Below are 24,140 nucleotides of genomic sequence, written 5' to 3' on the forward strand. Positions count from 1 at the left end.
TTTTTCTCTCGCAAATACAAGTTCTCTTTTTTCTCAGAATTGTTATATGAACTTATTATAAAGTCAGAATTGCAAGTTCTGAGAAATTAAGCCAGAATTGTGAGATATAAACTCGCAATTCTCACAATTCGGACGTTTGTCTTGCAAATGCAAGTTTAAATCTCACAATTCTGATGGTTTTCTTGCAAATGCGAGTTTAAATGTAGCAATTCTTACTTTTTTCTCGGAAATGCAAGTTCTCGCAATTCAGACTTTTTTGTTTCAAATGCAAGCTTGTATTTCGCAATTAGGACTTTTTTCTTGTGATTTCAAATGTATATCTCACAATTCTGCTTTTTTCTCGCAAATGCAAGTTTGTATCCTGCAATTACGACTTTTTTTTCTAGCAAATGTAAGTTCTTGCAATTTTGACTTTCTCGGAAATGCAAGTTCTCTTTTTTCTCAGAGTTGTAAAATAAACTTATTACAAAGTCAGAATTGCAAGTTCTGAGAAATGAAGCCAGACATGCAAGATATAAACTCGCAATTCTTTCTTTTCCTCAAACGTTTTTTTACAAATGCAATTTTAATTTTTTTATCACACAATTCTGACTTTTTTTCTCGTAAATGCAAGTTCTCATTTTTCTCAGAATTGTGATATAAACTTATTATAGAGTCAGAATTGCAAGTTCTGAGAAATTAAGCCAGAATTTTGAGATATAAACTCACAATTCTTGTTTCTTCTCGCAATTGCAAGTCTGTATCTCGCAATTCTGACCTTTTGTCTCTTAAAGGAATACTCCACTCTATACCCACAAATGCGAGTTTAAATTCCTCAATTCTTACTTTTTATTACGCAAATTTAAGTTCTTGCAATTCAGACTTTTTTCTCGCGAATGCGAGTTTGTATCTTGCAATTGTGACTTTTTCTCACAAATGCGAGTTTATATCTTACAGTTTCGACGTTTTTCTTGCAAATGAGAGTTTAAATCTCGCATTTTTTTTCTCGCAATTGCAAGTTTGTATCTCACAATTAGGACTTTTTTCTTGCAAACGCGAGTTTAAATGTCAAGTTCTCTTTTCTCTAAGAATTATGATATAAACTTATTATGAAGTCAGAATTGCAAGTTCTCGCAATTCAGACGTTTTCTTGCAAATGCAAGTTTAAATCTCACAATTCTGGAAAACTTGCAAATGCGAGTTTAAATGTAGCAATTCTTACTTTTTTCTCGCAAATGCAAGTTCTCACAATTCAGACTTTTTTTGTTCGAAATGCGAGTTTGTATCTTGCAATTCTGACATTTTTGCTTGCAATTGGGTGTTTATATCTCACAATTCTGACTTTTTTTTGGCAAATGCGAGTTTATATCTCGAAATTCTGACTTTTTCTTGCAAATGTGAGTTTATATCTTGCAATTCTGACATTTTGTTTTGCAAATGCAAGTTTGTATCTCACAATTCTAACTTTTTCTTGAATATGCGTTTATATCTTGTGATGTTTTAAGCTCGCAATTCTTACCTTTTTCTTACAATTACGAGTTTATATCTCACAATTCTGACTCTTCTTGCAAATGCGAGTTGTTCTGACTTTCTGTTCTGACACGCAATTCTGACTTATTTTCTCACAGTTTACTTTTTTCTCATAACTGCATGATATAAACTCCCATTTGCATGATAAAATCAGAATTGCGAGTTCATTGCAATTCTAACTTTAATACTGCAATTGTGAGTTTATATCACTCAATTCTCAGAATCTCAGAATTGTAATTTTACATCTCGCAAATCTGATTAAGTCGCAATTACCTTTTTTATATTTTTTATTCAGTGATGGAAATAGGCTTCCATACCAAACAGATGTTAAAAAAGGACAAAAAATCCAAATAAATTTTCAGCATTTTTATTTTTAAAATGTTTCTATTTACACAAAATCTTCTCATGTTTTTAATTCAGGTGAGGAAAGGTACAGAATTCAAGCTCAAGTTGGCAGAGACATTCAACATTTCCTACACGAGGATAGAAAGAGTACAAATTGTGTGTTTATTTACAGTATATTTGATTTCAAGTTAAAACATTTAGAAAGGTTTCTCAACGTCCATCTGTCATCATCTTTTTCATCCGAAAGAGATTTCAAATGGAGACAAAAAAGAAATATACACGCATTCTCTTTATAATAATTTAGCAAACGATATTGACAACAAAAAGCGACAAGGTGTTGTGTATATATTGCTAGGCATTAAAACAGGGTGTAGTGACGACACAAAAGTGATGGAGACCAATATCGTGAACGGGAAGGCCAATCAGAGAGCTGCTCCCATGAAAACAACATCTTTAAATCAAAAGCCACCAACCACATGACCTTTTAAACTTCTGTCACTGGTTTTAGAATTGCTATAAAACTGTGTAATTGCTATCATTTACAATCTTCTGGGGAAATTTCCATTTTAAGATCCAGCATCAGCATTTGATAAATCGACTGTGGGAGCGCTCAAACAAAAAGCTCCTGAACTAAGGTCATTCCCCCTGTTTGTTCAGAGATCATGTGACCAAAATCAAAAGCACAAATACCAAGACTAAACAGTTAAGGGGCACTTGAAGAGACGGTACACTGCTTGTCTGATATGTATAATAAGTGGGCAAAGCTACATTATCAGACTCAACTCAGAAAACATTCAAACAAGTTCAAAATGGCTTATAAAGAAAGGTTGGACTGATTACATTAGCAGATTTCACTCGTTAATGTCCTCAAAATGTATTTTGGCTTCTGTGATAAATTACAATATACACTATAGAATAGAATGAATTTGCACTTCATTTAACTTCATGAATACAGACTTTGTCTCATTTTTGTCTTTTTCAAAAAACAGAGGGGTTCAGTAGCTATCTGTGTCTTACTCCTACTCACCTACTCAAATCTTGTTGCTTTGTTTTTATTTATTTTTAAAAAGGCACACTAGTGACCTTCAAAATGAAACATGAATGGGTTTAACATAATGCAAGATACAGTTTTGAGTTAAGAGGTAGCTTTGGGACATATGGCAAGGCTGTGACAGATAAAGAGGAGACGTTGGGATATAATAGGCTGGGTTTATAATATCTGACTCTTTTTTGGGGGGGCCAGACATGAACAATTTTACTAATGCCCGATTTATAAAAGAGCTGAATCGACAAATCCTTACATGGCTCGAGAAATGCATACAAAAATGTTTCCTCTAATGTACTGTCATCAAATCTAAGAAAAGCACCAGCAAACTTAAGTTACTGCAGCACCACTCCAACTGGAGATTGGAGAAAACACATTACAAACATACTTGCACTCACTCATATCACGGTAACTGCATAGCTACATGAACGGTCAGATTATGGATTATTTTTTGGGATAAAATCTCACTAATCCTAAAATCTCACTGTGGCCAATTAATTAGCATTCAGCATTTCAGTCTTAAACATATCTCTGTTTCTATATGTGGTATCTGCATAATTAGTATTTTGTGAGGCTTTCAAATGTGTTCTGGAAAATAGGATTATGGGGTTTAGTCAGGGTAGACGACATTCAATTTGGCATAAATGAGGCTGGGAGAGACAGTCTGGTGTACCATTTGCCATTTTAGGTTTCAAAAGGGTGATATACACCTTTTTATGTTCACTTTTGCAAACTCCGCAACTATTACCCAACAGTCTATGCAGCATAAATTGACCAATGTTTCTACAGTCACATCTAATTTTCCCAACACAGAATGGTACAACCTATTAAATTGACTATATTTCTACCCCTTATGATCTCTTTTTCATTTCCATTGAATACAAAATTGGCGCCTACCCTGACTAAGGTCCATTATGGTTATTTCAGCATAACGATGGATGATGAAGAGGTAGACACAGTGAAAATAAAGAAGAAGAGGGTTGCAGAAGATGCTCCCAGCAACATGTCTTCTGTAGAAATAGACTAAAAATAAAATTGACATTTACACTTTACACTTAAAATTCATGAGGACATCCTAGCCAGGGAATGGAGATTTACGTGTTAGTGCTCTAATCAAACACTTCAAACACAGTACCAAAGCAAACAAAACAACTGCTATCCTCCTAACTCTACAGCTACCAACGTGCTCTTCGTAGACATCTTCAGACAGCGTAATAAGAGTATTAAGTTTTAAAAAGGACAGATTCATAATGCAACATGGTATCATCTAGTCCTTTTTTAGGGAAATCCAAGGGTAGAGTTTCGTATTTTGGCTGATTTGGAAATGAAAGATGGTCCTAAGTAGTTGCAGAGTCTATACAGTGGTTAAAACAAGCTTGTTTGGTTGATATGTAATGATTATCTATAGAGAACATAATCCTAATTGATACCATGTTGGATTTTTCACATTTTTCTTAACCAATCAAGGCAAAAGTGGTCCATTGTAGATTCAAGAAAAGGTGAACTCGTAGAATCCATCAAGGGCTGGTTATGGGACAATTTTACAGCTACTCCAAGCAATGCTGTTTGTGGTGAAATGCAAGAGGGCAGTTGTCAGAAGGCCATGTTGAGGTTCTTGGTTTGAGTAGTTGAGTTGCATGCTGTATGTTCCCTTTATATCTACATGACTTCATTAAGACCTGGTGTCAACTTGGTTTGGATTACTCAAATTCTTCCATTGGGATTTAAATGGCTGGCTAAGCTGTCCTGTTGACTGGATGAAGAACAGAGGAATGGCAGAGTTTAAGGAGAGGTCTGACTCGATGACTGTGGAATGGTAGAATGGTGGACTTCAAAGGCAGGTCTGGCTGGTTTACTCTGGAATGATGTACTTACAATGTGAAATCTGGCTGGTTGACAGTGGAATGGTGGACCTAAAGGGGAGGTCAACTCGTTCCCCTTCCTTGGCATTAAAGTGTGCTGGTTACACTGAGGTCTGGGTTTGGTAACTCTCCAGATTCAGGAATTCCTCAAGCTCCCGTTGTTGTAACCCTGAAGACTTTTAGTGAAGGTATGAAGTATGTGCGTGTTTGTTTAAAGGTGTGTCTGTGTGTATTGGCGTGTGTGGCAGTGGATTTGTGTGGCAGTGTGTGTGGGATAAGCGTTGAGTCTTTGTATACTTTTTGGGTGTCGGAAGAGGCCACCCTCATCCTCATTCATTACTGGTGTCGAATCGTTCTTCGGTTCCCATAGGAGACTCTTGAACTCGATGTTTGCACTGGCCTTGGGTATGTCGTGTGGTGGAGCGGGAGTGGCGGGCAAAACAGGTAGTGACAGTTTGTGAGCTGCAGTCACAAACTGAATCCTGCAAAGAAAGAAAGATTTTAAGACATTTGCTTGATTCAGGGTTTATTCTTTGGAGCAGGTGTCTCCAAACATTGTTAAGCTTTAACTTGCTTCAACACACCTGCCTAGAAGTTTCTAGCATGCCTAGTAAGACCTTAGAGGCTTTCACACCACATAGTTCTAGGAATTAGCCAGCATGGTGGTTCCTAGAGAACCAGTTCCCCCTATGGCCGTTTTCCTGGTTGCATTCGCACCGGCAGTAGGAATTCTGAAGCGGCCGGCAGTGATGTTGCAGCATTTACAACTGTGATCTGAGCTGTTTTTGTTGTGTGTTGTTGGTTTCGTGATAATGGAGATAGAATGTAATCGCACAATTTACACGATTGAAAGAGCATGAAAATCTGACTTATGTCGCTTTTCCACAGCATGGTACAGTATGGTTTAGTAATCTCACTTTTGGGGGGGTTTCCACTGTGTACAGTACCTGGTACTTTTTTTCAGTACCACCTCAGCTGAGGTTACCAAAATGTGACATGTAAACCGCCATAAATCTCCTGTGACAACTTCCGTTGTTAAGTATTATCCAGGCTGAGTAAAGAACACAACACTGCAAACGACAGGTAGCAAAATTTTGTTATCGCTGTTTTTCATGTTTGTGAAGTAAATATTTTTGAATAGCTTTTTAAAAATGCCGGGTAGTCGGTGTTTCGTATGTGTTTGGCCAGTCAGCGTACACTTACGGCATTGGTAGTTCCTATAGAAATGTTTGAGACACTACTCTAAAGTATAAGCTAATTTAATTCTTCCAAATTGAGTTCCTAGAACTAAAAAGATTCCTAGTTCCTGTGGTGGGAACACGCCAAGAAGCGGGAACTTCGGCCAATAGTTCTAAGAACTATAAAAGGTTCCTCTGGTGTAAAAGCCCCTTTTGATTAGCTGGTTCAGGTGTGTTTAATTAGGGTCAAAGCTAAACTCTGTAGGACACCGGACCTCTAGGACCAAGTTTGGAGGCGAGTTTGTATAACACAATCAGATGTTCATGATTAAATGCAATCAACTACATCAGGGATGGGCAATTTCAGTCCTGAAGGGCCACTGTCTTGCAGAGTTTAGCTCAAACACACCTGAACAAGCTAGTCAATGTCTTCAAGATCACTAGAAAGCTACAGGCAGGTATGTTTGATTAGGGTTGGAGCTAAACTCTGCAGGACAGTGGCCCTCCAGGACTGAAGTTGCCCAGATCAACAGTGGTGACACTAGAACTTGACTGTCTCACCTCCAGGGTACTAGCGCTTGAACTCGTTACATCCTTTCCGGTGGCTACAAACTCGTCTCTTTGGGTTTTCATAAACCGCTTATTGACAATCTTTGTGATGTTGTCTGTGCTGATCAAGGCTCCAGGTAGGCATTCAGGCTTTGGTTCGTCCATTGTGCCTGGTGGCACAGTCCTGCCGCAAACATTGCGGAGAAACTCCTGGACCATGCCGTACTTCTGAGCTCCCGCTTCTCCCAGACCGATACCAATGCTAGGACAGGAGGGTTTCCCAGCAGCTTGTCTTCCAGGGCATGGATCTGCTTTCCATAATGATTCAACACTTCCGGAGTGTTCGACCACACTAAAGAGACTGGTCAAGCCATCATTGAGGCCACTCAGCACTGGGCTGTCCCGGGTCGTGGTGGAACGTGCCCAGGCGGAACCGTTCTGACATCCACTACGGTTATTAAGATTCCATACACTGCGATCCCTTGAGGAGGTTGAGGAGGTCTCGAGTTTGGAGGAGGAGGTGGAGACCCTGCGAGTAAGCTTAGGTGAGCCATATTTGGGTGAGCAACATGGTCTATCTATGCGACTGTGAACCTTCTCTAAAGATGTAGAGATCTGTCGGGAGCGTACAGATGAAAGTGAGGTGGACGGACGAGGAGACCATGTTTTCCCCTGAAGGCCCCTAGTTGTTGAAATTGGGCCGTCGGTTTGTAAGCCAATGCTGACAAACTGTGCTGTTTGCGTTCCTGTACTTGAAACGCCAACTGTTTGGCTCCCAGTATCTTTGCTGCACTTCCTCTCAAGGGAACTGGAACGAATGGCCTGTCGCACACAGTTGGTAATTTCCTTCATGTCATCACTCAGGTTGCCTGAAATTTCCAGTCCGTGGAATGGTGCAGAACCTACGGTCCGTCCTTCAAGTAGATCTCTATGCTGCTGTGAAAGTGAATTTAACCACTGCTCATAAGTGGATGAGGAAGTGGTCAACAAAGGTGCAGATGCAGCAGTTATGGCTCCGTCTCTAGATGATGGTCCTTGATGAGGATCCTGCTGGGCCTTTTCTTTGACTTGCCTCCTCTCCATTCTCCTCACAGTTGGAGGACTGTAGTAGATGCGAATGCCTGTCTTATCTGGAGCGGTGTAACTTCTCTGGATGCACTCCTTGCTTAACTCCAGTCCGGGGAAGCTGCTATTAGAGTTGGTGCTTGGGCAGTCCCATGTCTTAAACTGGTCACCCTTCTCCAAGACTGCAGAATCATTGGTTAGGTACTTCCAATTCTTCTTATTGAGATCACTTAAGTCGGTGCGAGCCAGAATGGAAGCAGGAGCAGTAGTTTGATGCTGTGCAACATTGCATTCTGGAACTCCACTGACCTTGTGACCAGAAAGGAACAGGCTGGTGTCCAGCAGGTTCTTAAACTCAGTGAGGGCAGAAATTGATTTGGTCCTGTAACGAGAGAGTGGGGATTATCATAAAACAATCATGTCTGATAAACAAGGCACAAATTTAAGACCTTAAAAGATTAGTTAACTTCCAGAAAAAACATTTCCTGATAATTTACTTACCCGCATATCATCCAAGATGTCTTTCTTTCCTCAGTCACAAAAGAAATTTGTGTTTTTGAGGAAAACATTCCAGGATTTTTCTCCTTTTAATGGACTTCAATAGTGGCCAATGGGTTGAAGGTCTAAATTGCAGTTTAACACAATCCTAAGCAAAGAATAAGGATCTTATCTAGCAAAATGTAAAAATATTTAGACTTTTTAACCACAAATGCTTGTCTTGCACTAGCTCAACCTCATGGATTACGCAGTCACATTGGAAAGATGACGCATGACGATGGTGGAAATACCGATCCAGTGTTTACAAAGTGAATATGCAAAGAAATTCAAACACCCTTTACTAAAAAGGGTAAAATAACATTGTTCAATGATTTTGGAGTCAAAAATAAGATGTTTTTTTTTCACCCTACCCTACCGGTTTGAACCAAAGTACACAAACAAAGGACTAACCGTGTGTATAAATGTTTTTTTTTTTAGAAAATGACTGATCGTTTTGCTAGATAAGACTTTTAGTCCTTGGCTGGGATCATATAGAGCCCTTTGAAGCTTTACTGAAACTGCAATTTGGCCCTTCAACCCGTTGACCACCATTGAAGTCAACTATATAGAGAAAAATCCTGGAATGTTTTCTTCAAAAAATGGAATTTCTTTGCGAATGAATAAAGAAAGACATGAACATCTTTGATGACATGGGAGTAAGTAAATTATCATGGAAGTGAACTAATCCTTTAATTTAAGTCAGTTTACCTTTGCAGTCCTGAACCACTGGTGGCAGCATCTGCTGAGATTTCTTTTTCAGATGTTATGTCATGAAGAGACTGAAAAGGAAATGATCTATTTTAGTGAAGTTTTACAGAGCAGCATGCCTTGGTCTTCCCCCCACACAGTACTCCCATTCATTTATGTGGTATTACTGAGTCAGACGATATTCTCTTTAGGAAATGAGGTCATTCAAAACAGCTAGTTTCCTCTGCGGGGGTAATGATAGTGGTATGGTTCGCCACGTCTATATAAATGACCCAAATTTTCTCAATGAAGCATGGTATTAGACTTTTATCATTAAGGATGTCATATCAAACATAAAAATTAGAGCACTGTCGGTGCTGATAGCCTTGTGGGCAGTGCACTGACATGCAGCGCTTTTGCGCTCCGGGTGTCTCGTGTTCGAATCCCGGCTTGAGGACCTTTTCCAATCCCGTCCCCTATCTCTCTCCCACTTCGCTTCCTGTCAATACTGATCTGTCCTATCACAATAAAGGTAAAAATGCCAAAAATAAATTACAGCACTGAGCTGGATGGTCACAAAAAGAAACACAGAGAAAAACTATGTAGTCTCATCTTTTTTTCCAGCCTCATTACTTACAGTGTGGTTAGTTCAGACAAACTGACCACACTGTCTCAGGCTTCTTTCCATTTGGACTAAGCACACAGTGCACAGCCACATGGATATGCAAAACCAGCTGTTCCAGATAGGTGATGCAACATGCTGAGAGCCGGTCTGCAGGCGCTCTGCGGAAATGTTTAGAGATACTGTCATATCCGCCCATTATGTGAGGGGAGCCCAAAGTCAGCGAAGGAAGTGTGGGGATGAAGTATGCGCAAAATATGTCATGATGACATCCCCCACAGACCCAAATAAAACAACAGATTAAAAGGGCTCAGAAAAACATGAAAGGAAAACATGAAAGCAGGGAAAAACAAAGCTTCCCAGGCCTTTTAATGCACTTGACCATAAAAGTTACTGTTCACCCTTCACGCCTGTTCATGTTGTTCCAAACATGTTCCAAAACTCTTTTAAAAAATGTACAGTAGACTAAGTTTGTGAATATTCTGGACCACTTTTTGGTGTACTTGTGTCCTCTGAAACTTGAAAGCGACAAGCACAGTCTTTTGGAAGGACATGAAGGTAAATAAACTATTTTTGAGTAAACAAATCCTTTATCCATATGATATCTGACCTGTGTGCCTTTGTTCTGGGTTTCTCGCAAACGCTGTTCCCATTGACTTCTTTCCTGGTTGAAGTGCTCCAGAAGTTCTAGCCTCTCTCGGCTCCAGTTCTTCTCGCTGATCTGCAGTTGTTTGGTGAGGTCCATCACAGCAGCGTAAGAGTCCGCCAACAGGTGTTGATGCTCTGCTCGCTCCTTTTTTAGTGCCCCCTTGAGGTCTGGAGAATCCTTTTCACTCCCAGCAACAGATGCCTTCCCTATTTTCCCCTCCAGCTGATGATAAAAATAAAATACAAAATGAGACGGTGAGATAAAAAGATGTTTTCAAAAGTGGAAGAGTAACCATAGAAACAGCCCCATAATATTGCAGTCAGATGCAGACAGCTGCACCATCTAGACATGACATTTTATAGATATTTCTTTGCCATACGCCATTAAATACGCAGATAAAAGTGCAATTAAATAAGTAGCTCAAAATGCAAATTTACTCACCCTCAGGCCATCCAACATGTAGATGAGTGAAACAGATTCTAGCTAATTGTACCTTTCTAGCATTACACTTGTTAACCAATGGATCCTCTGTAGTGAATGGGTGCCGTCAGAATGAGAGTCCAAACAGCTCATAAAAACAACACAATAATCCACATGACTACAGTCCATCGCTTATTTTGTGAAGTGAAAAGCTGTGTTTCAATGAAACAAATCCATCATGAAGGCATTTTAACATTCACTCCTTCCATAATCCATACTAAATATCTAGATCTTGAACTATTTTTACTTCTAACCTGTTTTCACTGGAGAAAGCAATATTGTAAATGGATAGAGGTAACAAGGAGCAACAATGTAAAGTTAAAATATGCTTTCATCAGCTGTTTTAACTCTTATACCGATGGCACCCATTCACTGCAGTGGATCCATTGATGTTCTGATGAACAAACAAACTCTTCTACAACTCCTAATCACCTGAGGGATTTTTGATTGAACTATTTCTTAAAATATGCTTAAATGAATAAAAATATGAATAAAAAAATAGAAAATTATTCTGCCAAGTACTGCCTCTATACATGATATTGGCTGTTTTACAGATTTTTCAAACATGGCTCAGCCAGTTAGATTGTTGTGATATTTGGTTATATTTTGTATTATGTTAAAATCCAGCAATAGTATTTATGAAGCCAGTCTACTCCTTATCCCCATTCTCATTTGAATTCCTTCTGTTCTCTCGGCTGAAGCCGCAAATCTTGAGAACTCATAAATTTTGTGAGCGTATGCGAGTCGGGTTATTAAAACACACAGCCTGCTGGGAACTCATCAGACAATCAGTGACTAGCTTCTCACGGTGATAATGCCTAATGAGTTTTCCTTTGGATGGCAATAAGAGGTTAATGGGTTGATGTGGTTTATTAAAGAGGGTGAAAGATATTTGTTCCAGATACCTCCTCATAAACCGCAATGATTATAAGAAAGAAGAATGAGCAAGAAATGCTTTCATTTCTGTTAGACTGTTGACTGTTGATTGTGATTTATTTTAATCACTTTTGACTCATTAATAATAGGTGGCAATGTGCAGCATCAACAGAGGACTTTATAGCATTAACCTAACAACATTAGTGGTATCAATAACCTGTCTTGTTAATGCAGTGATAAATCATTTTCTCTGACAGGTTGTTATTAGTGCCACAGAGGTCACAGATAATACTAGAGCGTTAAATCCCACCTCTCCCGTGCCTTGGCTTATTCTCTCAAACACATTCTTAGAAAAACAAAGGAAGTGCAGATAAAAAGGAGGAATGGCAAGGAGGAACCTATCAGAGCAGCAATTGTGAAAGCAGTAGGTTCTCTGGAGAGCATAGGGCTATTGCTTTTGGTGCGATCTATGCTATGTGCGCATATTTTTTGTCCTGTAACCTTTTCAACAATAAAGGGTGAGTATTTTAGCTAATCTAAACACAACTGATTGCATGCCCTGGCTCTCTATGCACTGATTAAGGCATCTACAAAGTAAACACACTTGACTTTAAGCTGCAGTGCAGTTTCTGCTCCATTAGCAGCACCAAACAGATTAGCAACAATAATGACTATCCAAATAGCTTTCCTGAACACTCCTTATGTGTTCTGTTCCATTGTTTTCTATTTATAAGTAAATGTAGTCTACAGTCCAGACTACACTTGTCTAACATTGCCATATTTCCTGCTCTTTAGATATTTTCATTGCTATCAGCCATTGATAAGTTATATTGTTATCAGTGTACTTTTTTTCTTTGTACATGACACTAATATGTGTATTTTAAAGAAATAGTTCACCAGAAATGAAAATTCTGTCATGAATTACTCACCCTCCTGTCATTTCAAACATTTCAATACCTTCATTCATCTTTGGAGGACAAATTAAAATATTTTCATGAAATCCGAGAGCTTTTTGAACCTTCATAGATAGCAACGCAACTGACACGTTCAAGGCCCAGAAAGGTTGTAAAAACATTGTTAAAATAGTCCATGTGACAATAGTAGTTCAACCATAATTTCATGAGGCTACAATAATTCTTTTTGCGCACAAAAAGGAAACAAAAATAATGACTTTATTCAACAATTTCTTCTCTTCCGACAAGCGTTCATGAAAGTATGTGACGCATGTGAGTGGTGCTGCTCGAGAAAATTGCAGACAAAAGGAGACAATTGCACATACAAAGTTTGGTGTCAATATGTCAAAGCTTTGTAGAGATACAGCCTCAGATGTAGTCTGGCATTATGCCTCAAATTTTTTGCGTCGCTATACAAAAATGGGGTTCTCTATCAATGCAAAATCCATAACATTTTGTCAGCACAGTCTGAAGATGATCTGACTCGATTTTGGAAAAAATCGGACCAACGGTCTAGGGCAAGTTCGAAAAAATAGGTTTTCAACATAAATCAAAACGGCGGACAGGAAGTTCGGCCAACTATGGCATAATTGGTATCTACATTGTCAGCATGACCCAATATTTTGAGACCACTTTCATTACAATAGGCTTATGTGGTCAACAGTTATTAGCATTTTTGAAATTTTCATAATTATTGGCTAATGAATGGTTTATTACTCTTGACCAATAGGTGTCGCTGTTACCAAATTGATGTGGTGTAATCAGTGTGAGGTGACAATGGCACATACAAAGTTTTGTACAAATATGTCAAAGCTTTGCAGAGATACAGCCTCAGATGCACTTTGGCATCTTTCTAGCTAATTCATTGATGTCAGGATATCACCCCAGTCAGCTACACAAGACACACCCTCTGGAGAACCACTTACTCGTTCCGGATCACCTGACTTCTAATTGCACTCACCTGATTCCACTCACCACACCCTTTATATACCCAGCACTTGCATTCACTCTTCATCTGGTCTACCGATCACACCTCTAGTTCCTGCTGGTTCTCCGTAGCTCATGGACTCTGTTTCTCTCATCTGGTTCCGCGGAATTTCCCACCTGCACAAAAGGACTGTTCAGATAAGCTCACGTTTCCTTCCCACCAACCATATTGCTGTTTGCTACTTACCTGCTGTTCAAATAAACTTACCTCTTTTATATTATACTTACCTCCGTCTCTGCCTTCGTCTGTGTGTGACAGAAGACCAGATCGACAAAATATGAACACCGAAGAAACCACTGCACCGAACCCCGCACCTAACCTTCTCACCGAACTCGTCCATGCTTTCAAGGCGGCACTTACACCACCTTCACCGCCATCTGCCTCAGGAAGTCCCATGGCCGTACCTAATACATTCGCTGGAGAGGCGGCTGAGTGCAGCGGTTTTTTGCTACAAGTTGAACTATACATCCGGATGCAACCACATCAATTCACTTCAGAGGATTCCAAGGTAGCCTTTTTAATCTCCCTTCTCTCTGGTAAAGCTTTACAATGGGCGAAAGCCATGTGGAATGCCAATAGCCCCATGATTCATTCATATGAGCAATTTACCAGTCATTTCTCTGAGGTTTTCAGCACAACCACCAGTGTACTCACCGTTTCTGATCAACTGTTCCGGTTGCAACAAGGCTCTTCTTCGGTGCAAGAATACACTCTCCACTTCCGGACGCTGGCGGCGGCTAGCGGCTGGAACGAGATCGCCCTGCAAGGTGCCTACAGGCAAGGTCTTCAACCTGAAATTCGTGCTGCTATGGCGCTGTATGATGATTCCATCGGTCTGGAGACCTTTTTACAACGAGCAAATCGAATATCTCAGCGACTAGCCGCCTGCCAGCCATCACTAACCGCTCCTCAGCCCGCTCCGGTGGCAGCTTGCACTCCAGTACCAGAACCTATGATCATCGATTCAACCAAATTATCTCGGCTGGAACGTCAACGCCGCCTCACTTCCGGACTTTGTCTATATTGCGGCAAACCTGGTCATATCCTGCGCACCTGTCCAGTCCGACCCCCACGTCCCGTGGTGAGTACCATACAAACTGATATTGAAACCGCCAAGTTAACTCTGATTCCTGTAACAATTCATACTGCTGAACATTCCTTCTGTCTGTCTGCTCTGATCGACTCAGGCGCCTCCGGAAATTTCATCTCACAAGACTGTCTAGATCGCCTGCAACTACCTCGCCTACGTCATCATCCTGAATATGCTGTAAAAACTATACAGGGAAAACCATTAGGACGTGGGCGGATTCGTCACTCATCACCTGTAATCACTCTGCAAGTCGGCCTGTTTCATCGCGAGAGGATTAAACTTCTGGTACTGGAGAACTCCACCGTGGATATCATCCTCGGACGTCCCTGGCTCCACTCTCATCATCCTGAACTCCGCTGGGATCCGTGTGACATCATCAGCTGGAGTAAGCATTGCCTTAAGAATTGTATGTCAGATGAACTGCCATCTACTCCTGTCCCCTTGTCTCTAGCTTCTACTCGTGTCGAGAGTCCGGACGTTACGACCTCGATTGAAATCCCAGCGGAGTACATAGACTTCGAGGATGTATTCAGCAAGCAAGCTGCCACCCACCTACCTCCACATCGGCCATGGGACTGTGCTATCGATCTGCTACCTGGTGCTCAACTACCCAAGGGACGGGTATACCCCCTGTCCAACCCGGAGCGCCAGGCGATGGAGGAGTATATCCAGGAGGCTCTCGCTCAGGGATTCATTCGACCATCGACCTCACCAGCCGCTTCCAGCTTCTTCTTCGTGGGTAAGAAGGATGGAGGTCTCCGTCCCTGTATTGATTACCGTCAAATCAACTCTCAAATAATTCAACAACCTTACCCACTTCCACTCGTGCCTGCCACCCTCGAGGAACTACGTGGAGCTCGTATCTTCTCCAAATTGGACCTGCGGAGTGCATACAACCTCGTTCGTATTCGTGAGGGAGACGAGTGGAAGACGGCCTTCATAACACCCAATGGCCACTATGAGTACCTCGTCATGCCCTATGGTTTGTCCATCAGTCCCTCCGTCTTCCAAACGTTTATGAACGAGGTGTTCCGGGAATTTCTACATCAGTTCGTAGTTGTCTATATTGATGACATTTTGATTTATTCCCGGAACCAGGCCGAACATCGCCAGCACGTCCGTCAGGTCCTACAAGTCCTACGTCAACACCATCTTTTCCTGAAGTTGGAGAAGTGCGAGTTCCACAAAACTGCTGTGCAGTTCTTGGGCTATAACATCAGCCCCGAGGGTGTGCAGATGGAGTGCAATAAGGTTCTCGCCATCCAGGACTGGCCGCAGCCCAGGACCATCAAGGAACTGCAGAAGTTTCTCGGATTCTCCAACTTCTACCGTCGATTCATCAAGGATTACAGTTCCATCACTGCACCCCTGACCTCCCTCCTTCGAGGCCAACCCAAACATCTTAACTGGAACCCCTCGGCCCACGAAGCATTCCAGCGCCTAAAGAAGATCTTCAGCACTGCTCCTCTCCTACGTCATCCTGATCCTGAGCTTCCCTTCGTAGTCGAGGTTGACGCATCTACCATCGGCGTCGGAGCAGTGCTGTCACAAGCGGCTGGTGACTCCAATCTCCTCCATCCCTGTGCCTACTTCTCGAAGAAGTTATCCCCGGCGGAGCAGAATTACGACGTAGGCAACCGCGAGCTGCTAGCCATCAAGCTCGCCTTGGAGGAGTGGCGCCACTGGCTGGAAGGGGCTAAACATCCTTTTATGATCATCACAGACCACAAGAACCTGCAATACCTTCGTGAAGCAAAACGTCTAAACCCAAGACAAGCCAGGTGGGCTCTGTTCTTCACCCGCTTCCAGTTCAAAATTACCTATCGCCCTGGATCTAAGAACATACCAGCAGATGCTCTATCCCGTCAATTCTCCAACGACTCAGTTCCCGAAACAGAGCCCATCCTTTCACCCGATCTGATCGTTAGCCCCATCCAGTGGGATATCGACACCTGGATCCAAGAAGCCACCCTCCAAGAGCCTGCTCCGCCGGAGTGTCCAGAAGGAAAGATCTACGTCCCTAGCTCTCAACGTCAACACCTTCTGGACACTGTCCACCAATCTCCGGGCTCTGGACACCCAGGTAGCAGAAGGACCCTCTCGCTCCTTCAATCTCGATACTGGTGGTCCAGTATGACCCGGGATGTCATCAGGTACGTCCAAGGTTGCTCAGTCTGTGCCACTACTAACTCTCCTCGTCATCTGCCTTCAGGAAAACTGGTGCCACTCCCAGTCCCACAGCGGCCCTGGTCCCACCTCGGGGTAGATTTCGTAACGGACCTCCCGAACTCCGACGGCAACACCTGTGTACTCGTCATTGTGGATCGATTCTCCAAGGCTTGTAAACTGCTGCCTCTACCGGGTCTTCCTACGGCTATGGAAACTGCAGAACTCCTCTTCCAACAAGTCTTCCGACACTTCGGTCTCCCCGAAGAGATTGTGTCAGACCGGGGTCCGCAATTCATTTCTCATGTCTGGAAAGCATTCTTCAAATCACTTGGAATCTCTGTTCATCTCTCCTCAGGGTACCACCCACAAACCAACGGCCAGACTGAGAGGAAGATCCAGGAACTTGGACGTTACCTCCGGGCATACTGTTCTGAAGACCAACACAGCTGGAGCAGGTTCCTCCCGTGGGCCGAGTACGCACAGAATTCTCTACGCCAGGACACCACCGGACTAACACCCTTTCAGTGCGTGCTCGGTTTTCAGCCACCGCTGTTTCCCTGGACGGAGGAACCCACGAATGTTCCAGCTGTGGACTACTGGTTTCGAGAGAGCGAGAGAGTGTGGGACTCAGCTCACCGTCACATCCAAAGAGCCATCAGACGCCATAAGGACTTTGCCGATGCTCATAGGAGAGCAACTCCACTGTACCATCCTGGAGATAAGGTATGGCTCTCCACGAAGGACATCCGGCTAAAGTTACCTTGTCGCAAGCTGAGTCCCCGCTATATTGGTCCATTCGAGATCCTGAGGCAGATCAACGAAGTGACATATCAGCTCCAGCTCCCACCCAGGTACAGAATTCATCCCACCTTTCACGTGTCCCTTCTAAAACCCTTTTTCCCTTCTGCCACAGAGTCCACGGGAGCTGGAGCTGAACCCCCTCCTCCTGAAATCTTGGATCAGCCATCTGTCTACGCGGTTCGTGAGATCCTGGATTCCCGACGTCGAGGCAGACACCTGGAATACCTGATCGACTGGGAGGGGTATGGACCGGAAGAACGATCCTGGGTGGCCAGAGACGACGTCCTAGATCCCCAACTTCTAGCTGACTTTCATCAGAGCCACCCAGACCGTCCTGCCCCTCGCGGTCGTGGTCGCCCTCGACGTCGGATTAGGGCGTCGGGAGCCGCCCCTGGAGGAGGGGGTAATGTCAGGATATCACCCCAGTCAGCTACACAAGACACACCCTCTGGAGAACCACTTACTCGTTCCGGATCACCTGACTTCTAATTGCACTCACCTGATTCCACTCACCACACCCTTTATATACCCAGCACTTGCATTCACTCTTCATCTGGTCTACCGATCACACCTCTAGTTCCTGCTGGTTCTCCGTAGCTCATGGACTCTGTTTCTCTCATCTGGTTCCGCGGAATTTCCCACCTGCACAAAAGGACTGTTCAGATAAGCTCACGTTTCCTTCCCACCAACCATATTGCTGTTTGCTACTTACCTGCTGTTCAAATAAACTTACCTCTTTTATATTATACTTACCTCCGTCTCTGCCTTCGTCTGTGTGTGACAATTGATGCATTAAATGAAAACCATTTCGTATTTTGACAAAAAAAAAACTTTTTGTCAGCATGGTGGGAAGATGATCCGAGCCATTTTTCATATCTCCTGACCACTAGGTGGCGCTGTGCCAAAACACTGCAGGTAGCCTCATGTCATGCTTATTATAACACACACCAAGTTTAGTCTCAATATGTCAAACCGTTGTGGAGATATAGCCTTGCATCCATTTTTATGTGCTTTTCGTAGAATTCGTTCGCACATTATTCGAGAATGGTTCAGCTAATCAACTTGAATTCCATAACTTTTTGCCAGCATGGTCTGAAAATGATCTGAGCCAATTTTAGTGAAAAAAAAAAACGGACTTGATGAATGGATTAAACCATATTGTTCTTTTGGTTTTAGTTCATTTGACAGATACTGTGTCAAAGCATAATGGCCCAAAACACAGCTTTAAAGACCTTTTATGTTAGAATAAGAAGTTTAAATATATTTTAAAAATGATAATATCAGGACATCCCTATTTATTAATGTTTATTTTAGATGGTAGGAACACCACAAATAATGTTGAGTGAAGTTTTGTTCATGCATCAAATGAAAACATCAAAGAATAAAAAATCTTAATCCATCAAAATGAAGATCTAATAAAAATGTCAACCTAGCCCTAGCGTCCCCACAGCTGACAAGTTCTACCTGTTGCAGCTTATCCACATTGTGTGCATGAAATAGACAATGACAGTCAAAACACGCCATTTTCCATCATTGGCAAAATTCACTGCATCACTACTTGTTTCTCATCTGCAGCCTTCAGTGTTTATCAGATTGATCCACAAACTGTATCTAAGTCCTGTTTCTTTCTCAGCTCATTAATTAAGCTATTAAGAAGACTGCAGTCATGAATGCATCTCAGAGCAAAGATATTAAACTTATCCTTCACCATCATGCCAGAAACGAGCCTTTGAGCACACACACTCCCTCTCGCCCCCCAGTGAAATGCCACATTGCTGCTGACACACTGCAGATGGTTCACACAGCTCTCTTCCCTGAATACCGCTCCATGTCCTAACCAACACCAGATCAAATAACAAATTTACAGACCACATCCAACATCTTTTCAGCCTGCGTGACAGCAAACTGATCGCAATACATGTATCTGGCTGCAGTGTTCAAAAACTCTTCTGCCCGAGGTTTCCAGAATGAATCTCCCAAGAGGAATTACTGTAATCTGTGTATGTTAAATCAATGACTATGGCCCTGAGTGCAGGAGTTAAATTATCCACTGAGATCAATGCTCAAGTAATTACTTTACACCTACAGTGCAAAGTACCTATAAAATGATTCACCTCTATGGACTCTTTCAGATTTTATTGTGTTACAAAACACAATGTATTTAACAGAGAATTTTCACACTCGACAAAGTACTCCGTAATGTCTTTATGCAGTATTTCTTGAACATTTTATTAAATGATTTTTAAAAATTAAGCAACAGGAAATGACTGCATGCATAATTATGCTGTAAATCTGTAATATGAGCATCTCTGAAAGACATTACAATTTACAGATATCTCGTAGCTTCCTAAAATTAAGGTTGAACCACTAATGCCACTGATGTGTCTATTTCATCGATGTTCTTACTACCTTTCTGGGCCTTGAATGTTTCAGTTGCACTGCTGTCTATCCAGGGTCAGAAAGCTCTCGGATTTCATCAGAAATATCTTAATTTGTGTTCTGAAGATGAATGAAGATCTTACGGTTCTGAACAACATAAGGAATTATCATTTTTGGATTAACTATCCCTTTAAGGAATGATTCCAGCTGAGATACGTTTTCAAAACTTGTCCACAATCCTGCTGGCATAGATTGATTTATATAAGCCATTTACTGTTGGCTACAGGAATATATTGATTTAAAAGCCACTTTATGCTTTTATTGCAAAGTTTCAAATTGAAATGCAGAGAACAAACTGTATTTTCAGGCATTTACTATGTAAAATGAAGATGTCAGGTTCTTTAGAAAGAAATCTTGGCACTTGAATAATGGAAATAAGAAGTTATAAATTCAGCCAGGCGAAGCTATGGTCCAACATTTACTTCCAGTCCTATTAGTTTAAGTTGTCTGATCCATCTGGATCGCCGGCGACTCACCTGAGTGATAATGCTCTTGAGTTCCATCCGTTCAACTTCCCATGATGCTTTAGCACGGGCAAACTGCTGCGTTAACTCCTGCGAGCTCTGACGCTCCTCACGCAGCTCAGCGCTCAGGTCTTGTAGGGCCACTTTCAAGTCCGAGAGAGTACTGCCGAATCCGCTAGGCTGCTGAGGGCAACAGGAGATGGAATTTAGTTACATTTACAGTTGCAATCGAAATTATTCAACCCCCATGAACTACATTTTGGCTGAAGAACAAAATTTTGTGACAACAATTCAACAAAGGCACCAGTACACTATTAGAGAAAGTTTATTCATACACATCTGAGTAATTTTAAAAACTTTAAGTTTATGAATAATGAAAGACAATCTAATTGGCTCTAAACATTCATGATCAAAATTATTTAACCCCCAAAAGTCAAATCTGGTGTAGAATCTTTTATTCTTAAAAACCACCAATAAACGCCGTTTGGAATTACTTAGAAGCTTCTGTCAGCTCTCTACTGCAATCTTGGCCCATTCCTCGGCCGAAAACTCTTTCAGATTACTGATAATCTTTGGTTTTCACTTTGACCAAATATTTCCACTGAGAATTAAATCTGGAGACTGAACAGGCCACTCAAGAACACTCTATGACTGATCCTTGAACCAAGCTTAAGTAGATTTGGATGAATACGTTGGGATGATTGTCCTGCAGGAAAGTCCACTGATCATCAGCTTCAGTCTTTGCACCAAAGGCATCACAATTCTCGACAAAATGGCCTGATACTTCAAAGAATCCAGGATGTCCTTCATACAGTCATGTTTTCTACTTCCTGCTACAGTAAAACAACCCCATAACAGGACCAAAAAGTTCCAGTTTGGTCACATCACTCCTTAAAACATTCTTCCAGAACTCCACAGGTCTATCCAGATGAATTTTAGCATGTTCAAGTTGGCCTTTTTTCTTCTTGGTCAGGAGTGGTATTCGGCAGGACTTGTCTAGAGTGCTTATAAACTGCATTAAAATATTTTTCCTCCTCTCGTCGGGTCATCTTGCTAGTCTTTGGCTGTACATTGCAGGTTTTTCTCAGTTGCTCCGATCAAACATTTTTTGTTATTGTGCTTTTTTTGTTCACACTTTGAATTAAGGAATAATGCTGCCAGCTGTGTCTCTAGGAACTTTTAAATGTCTTGGAAATCTTCATATAGCCTTAAACTTTCTAATAAATTTCTAATAAAACAATTTCTTCTCTACAGCTTTTGTGAGAGCTCTGTTGACTTTGTCATTTAAGTGTAGCTACTTAAACTTTAGCACATGCATGGGCTAAATGTATGTATCTGTAACAGCTCAAGCTAATTCAGTTTTTTTAATGGAGTTTCTAAAGGCTTAATTGTTTTTTAAGACAATTTTGTTCCCTACCATCAAAATAACTGACTAAAAAACAGCAATGTTGAACAGTGGTTGAATGATTATGACACAGTTGTGTTATTAAAAAATCCTTTAACTCGAAAACATTGACATTATCACTTTTAATATGCCAGTAATCTGTTATAGCTGCAATTTTTATAAAGTCGTGGATCTTTAGAAAAGCTTTTATTTGTAAAGTACTTCAGTCTCTGGGGGATTGAATAATTTCGATTGCAACTGTACATACTCAAGAAGACTTGACTATAATGAAATCCAAATGTAAAGCATGTTATTGTCCTGCAGAAGCGTTTTAACCCACCTGTGGGCAGCTTTTCTCTGCCAGGCTGTGCTCTTTGGGTGTAGGGTTGAGTGGCTGCTCCTCAGCAGCTGACATCTTGTTGTCTCCATAGTGGGAGGACAGACCATCTTCCTCAAGCAGGATATGGAGATCTTTGACACTGTTAACCTGGAAAATATGAAAATAATCGGACTTATATGATATTTACAAAGTACACTACGGTTTAAAACAATTTTGTTTGCTTAAAATACAGTAATATTGTGTAATATTATCACAATTTAAAATTCCTGTAATGCAAAGCTAAATTTTCAGCATCATTACTCCAGTCTTTAGTGTCACATGATCCTTCAGAAATTATTCTAATATGCTGATTTGCTGCTCAAGAAACATTCCTTATTATCGATTCTGAAACAGTTGTAATTTTCTGTATTTCTGTGGAAACTGTGATACATTTTTAATGATTCTTTAATAAAAAAGAGAATTTAGAAGAACTACATTTAACAAAGTTGAAATTTCTTCTAACATTATAAATGACTTCACTGATCAATTTTATTCAGTAACCACCCACAATCCAGTTTAATCAGGCTCCAAATGTGAAAGAATTGTGCCTTGCTGATTGCGCTCAGACCTTGTGAGGATGTTTGCAGTGTTTACCAATTTGCATAATACCTTCAATGAATCAGGTGATAAAACAATGCAAACAGAATGTTCAAATAAACCTGTGTTCAGCATGCACAATTCATTCCTAGTGAATTCGCCCTCAGCTGTTAAATAAAAAAGGCTCCACACCTCTAGGATATCCTTGCTCTCGGTGTCTAGTTTCTTGCCGAGTCTCCACTGTTTAAGGAGCCAGCGCAGCTTGAGGCTGATGAGGAGCAGGCTTTCTTTGAGCTGCTGAGACTCCTGCACCAGCAGGTTTCTCTCCTGACTCCACAGCTTCTGCTGCAGGCGCGTCTGAAGACTCAGACTCTGCAGCTGGAAGTCTCGGCGGAGGAGAGCCTTCTGATGCTCTTCCTGAAGCTATAGACAGAGAATGAAAGAGAGACATCAAAATAAAGAACCTGAGGTCTGCAACCAATCAGATTTTAGGGTTAGGGTTTTGCGTTATCAAGTGTTTGCACCTGAGAGAATTTATGTGTGTCGTTGTGGCGCGCCTGTCTCTCCTGTGACAGCGCTTCCTGCGCTCCCTGAGCCTTCTCTCTCGCCTCAGACAACAGAGCGTGCAGCTCGCCAACCTGCTCTGTCAGCTAGAGAACAACATGAAAACAGAGAGAAGGAGAAAGAGAATGCAAGTAATTGGTAAATGCTGTAGCTGCAGAGTATTTGTGATACAAATAAATTGCAAAAAACAAATGGCAAAACATGCTGCCATGTACAGCAAATGTCAAATGCTACAATGGCAAAATAATAACCACATCAAATTAGATCTGAATCTGTCTGATTATGATATCAAGTTTGCAGAAAATACAGTCTGTATTATTCTTCTTTCTGTAAAACAATAGTTTAGAACACAGCCTAAAATAGTCAGCAACAGGCACACACTTGCAGATGGGTGTCTTTGGCTGTTTTTAAAGCCCTTTGCGTCACAATCGTGTTAAGTTAATAATAGACTAACTTGTTTCTCAAGACTTACAGTGCCTTGCGAAAGTATTCATACCCCTTCTTTTTTTTTCATCTTTTCTTTCAACTTTTTCCTCCTCAACAATCTACAATCCACGCGCCATAATGACAAAGTGAAAACAGAATTGTCACAACCTCATATATTTATTAAAAATAAAAATAAAAACTGAAATAAGTATATTGCATAAGTATTCATACCCTTATCTCAGTACTTAACTGAAGCTTTACAGCCTCAAGTCTTTTTTGGGTATGATGCAACAAGATTTGCACATCAATATTTAGCAATTATCTGCCATTCTTCAACCTCACCTCTTCACAACTCAAGCTTTGTCAGCTTGGATGGGGTCTGGCAGACATTTTCAGGTTCTCCAGAAATGTTTGATTGAGTTCAAGCCCAGGCTCTGGCTGGACCACTCAAGGACATTCACAGAGTTGTCTATAAGCCACTCTTGCTGTGTTCTTAGGTTTATTGTCCTGTTGGAAGTTGAACCTTCTGCCCAGTCTGAGGT

The 24,140-nt window shown here is 41.3% G+C and overlaps 1 protein-coding gene across 1 annotated transcript in view; it reads right to left on the reverse strand.

Moving 5' to 3' along the window:
• Positions 1 to 1,860: 1,860 nt before the first annotated feature.
• mtcl2 (microtubule crosslinking factor 2) overlaps positions 1,861 to 24,140 on the reverse strand; it is an 81,627-nt gene continuing 59,347 nt past the window's right edge. The window contains exons 6-13 of the mRNA XM_073823508.1: positions 23,133 to 23,258; positions 22,801 to 23,031; positions 22,033 to 22,179; positions 20,321 to 20,491; positions 10,010 to 10,270; positions 8,799 to 8,869; positions 6,501 to 7,935; positions 1,861 to 5,243 (exon numbers count right to left, since the gene is read on the reverse strand). Coding sequence (XP_073679609.1) covers positions 5,091 to 5,243; positions 6,501 to 7,935; positions 8,799 to 8,869; positions 10,010 to 10,270; positions 20,321 to 20,491; positions 22,033 to 22,179; positions 22,801 to 23,031; positions 23,133 to 23,258 — 2,595 coding nt within the window. The 3' untranslated portion in view covers positions 1,861 to 5,090. The remainder of the gene's footprint in view (positions 5,244 to 6,500; positions 7,936 to 8,798; positions 8,870 to 10,009; positions 10,271 to 20,320; positions 20,492 to 22,032; positions 22,180 to 22,800; positions 23,032 to 23,132; positions 23,259 to 24,140) is intronic.

This window comes from Garra rufa, chromosome 18 (genome assembly GCF_049309525.1).
Source record: "Garra rufa chromosome 18, GarRuf1.0, whole genome shotgun sequence".
In the NCBI taxonomy this organism is placed as follows: domain Eukaryota; kingdom Metazoa; phylum Chordata; class Actinopteri; order Cypriniformes; family Cyprinidae; genus Garra; species Garra rufa.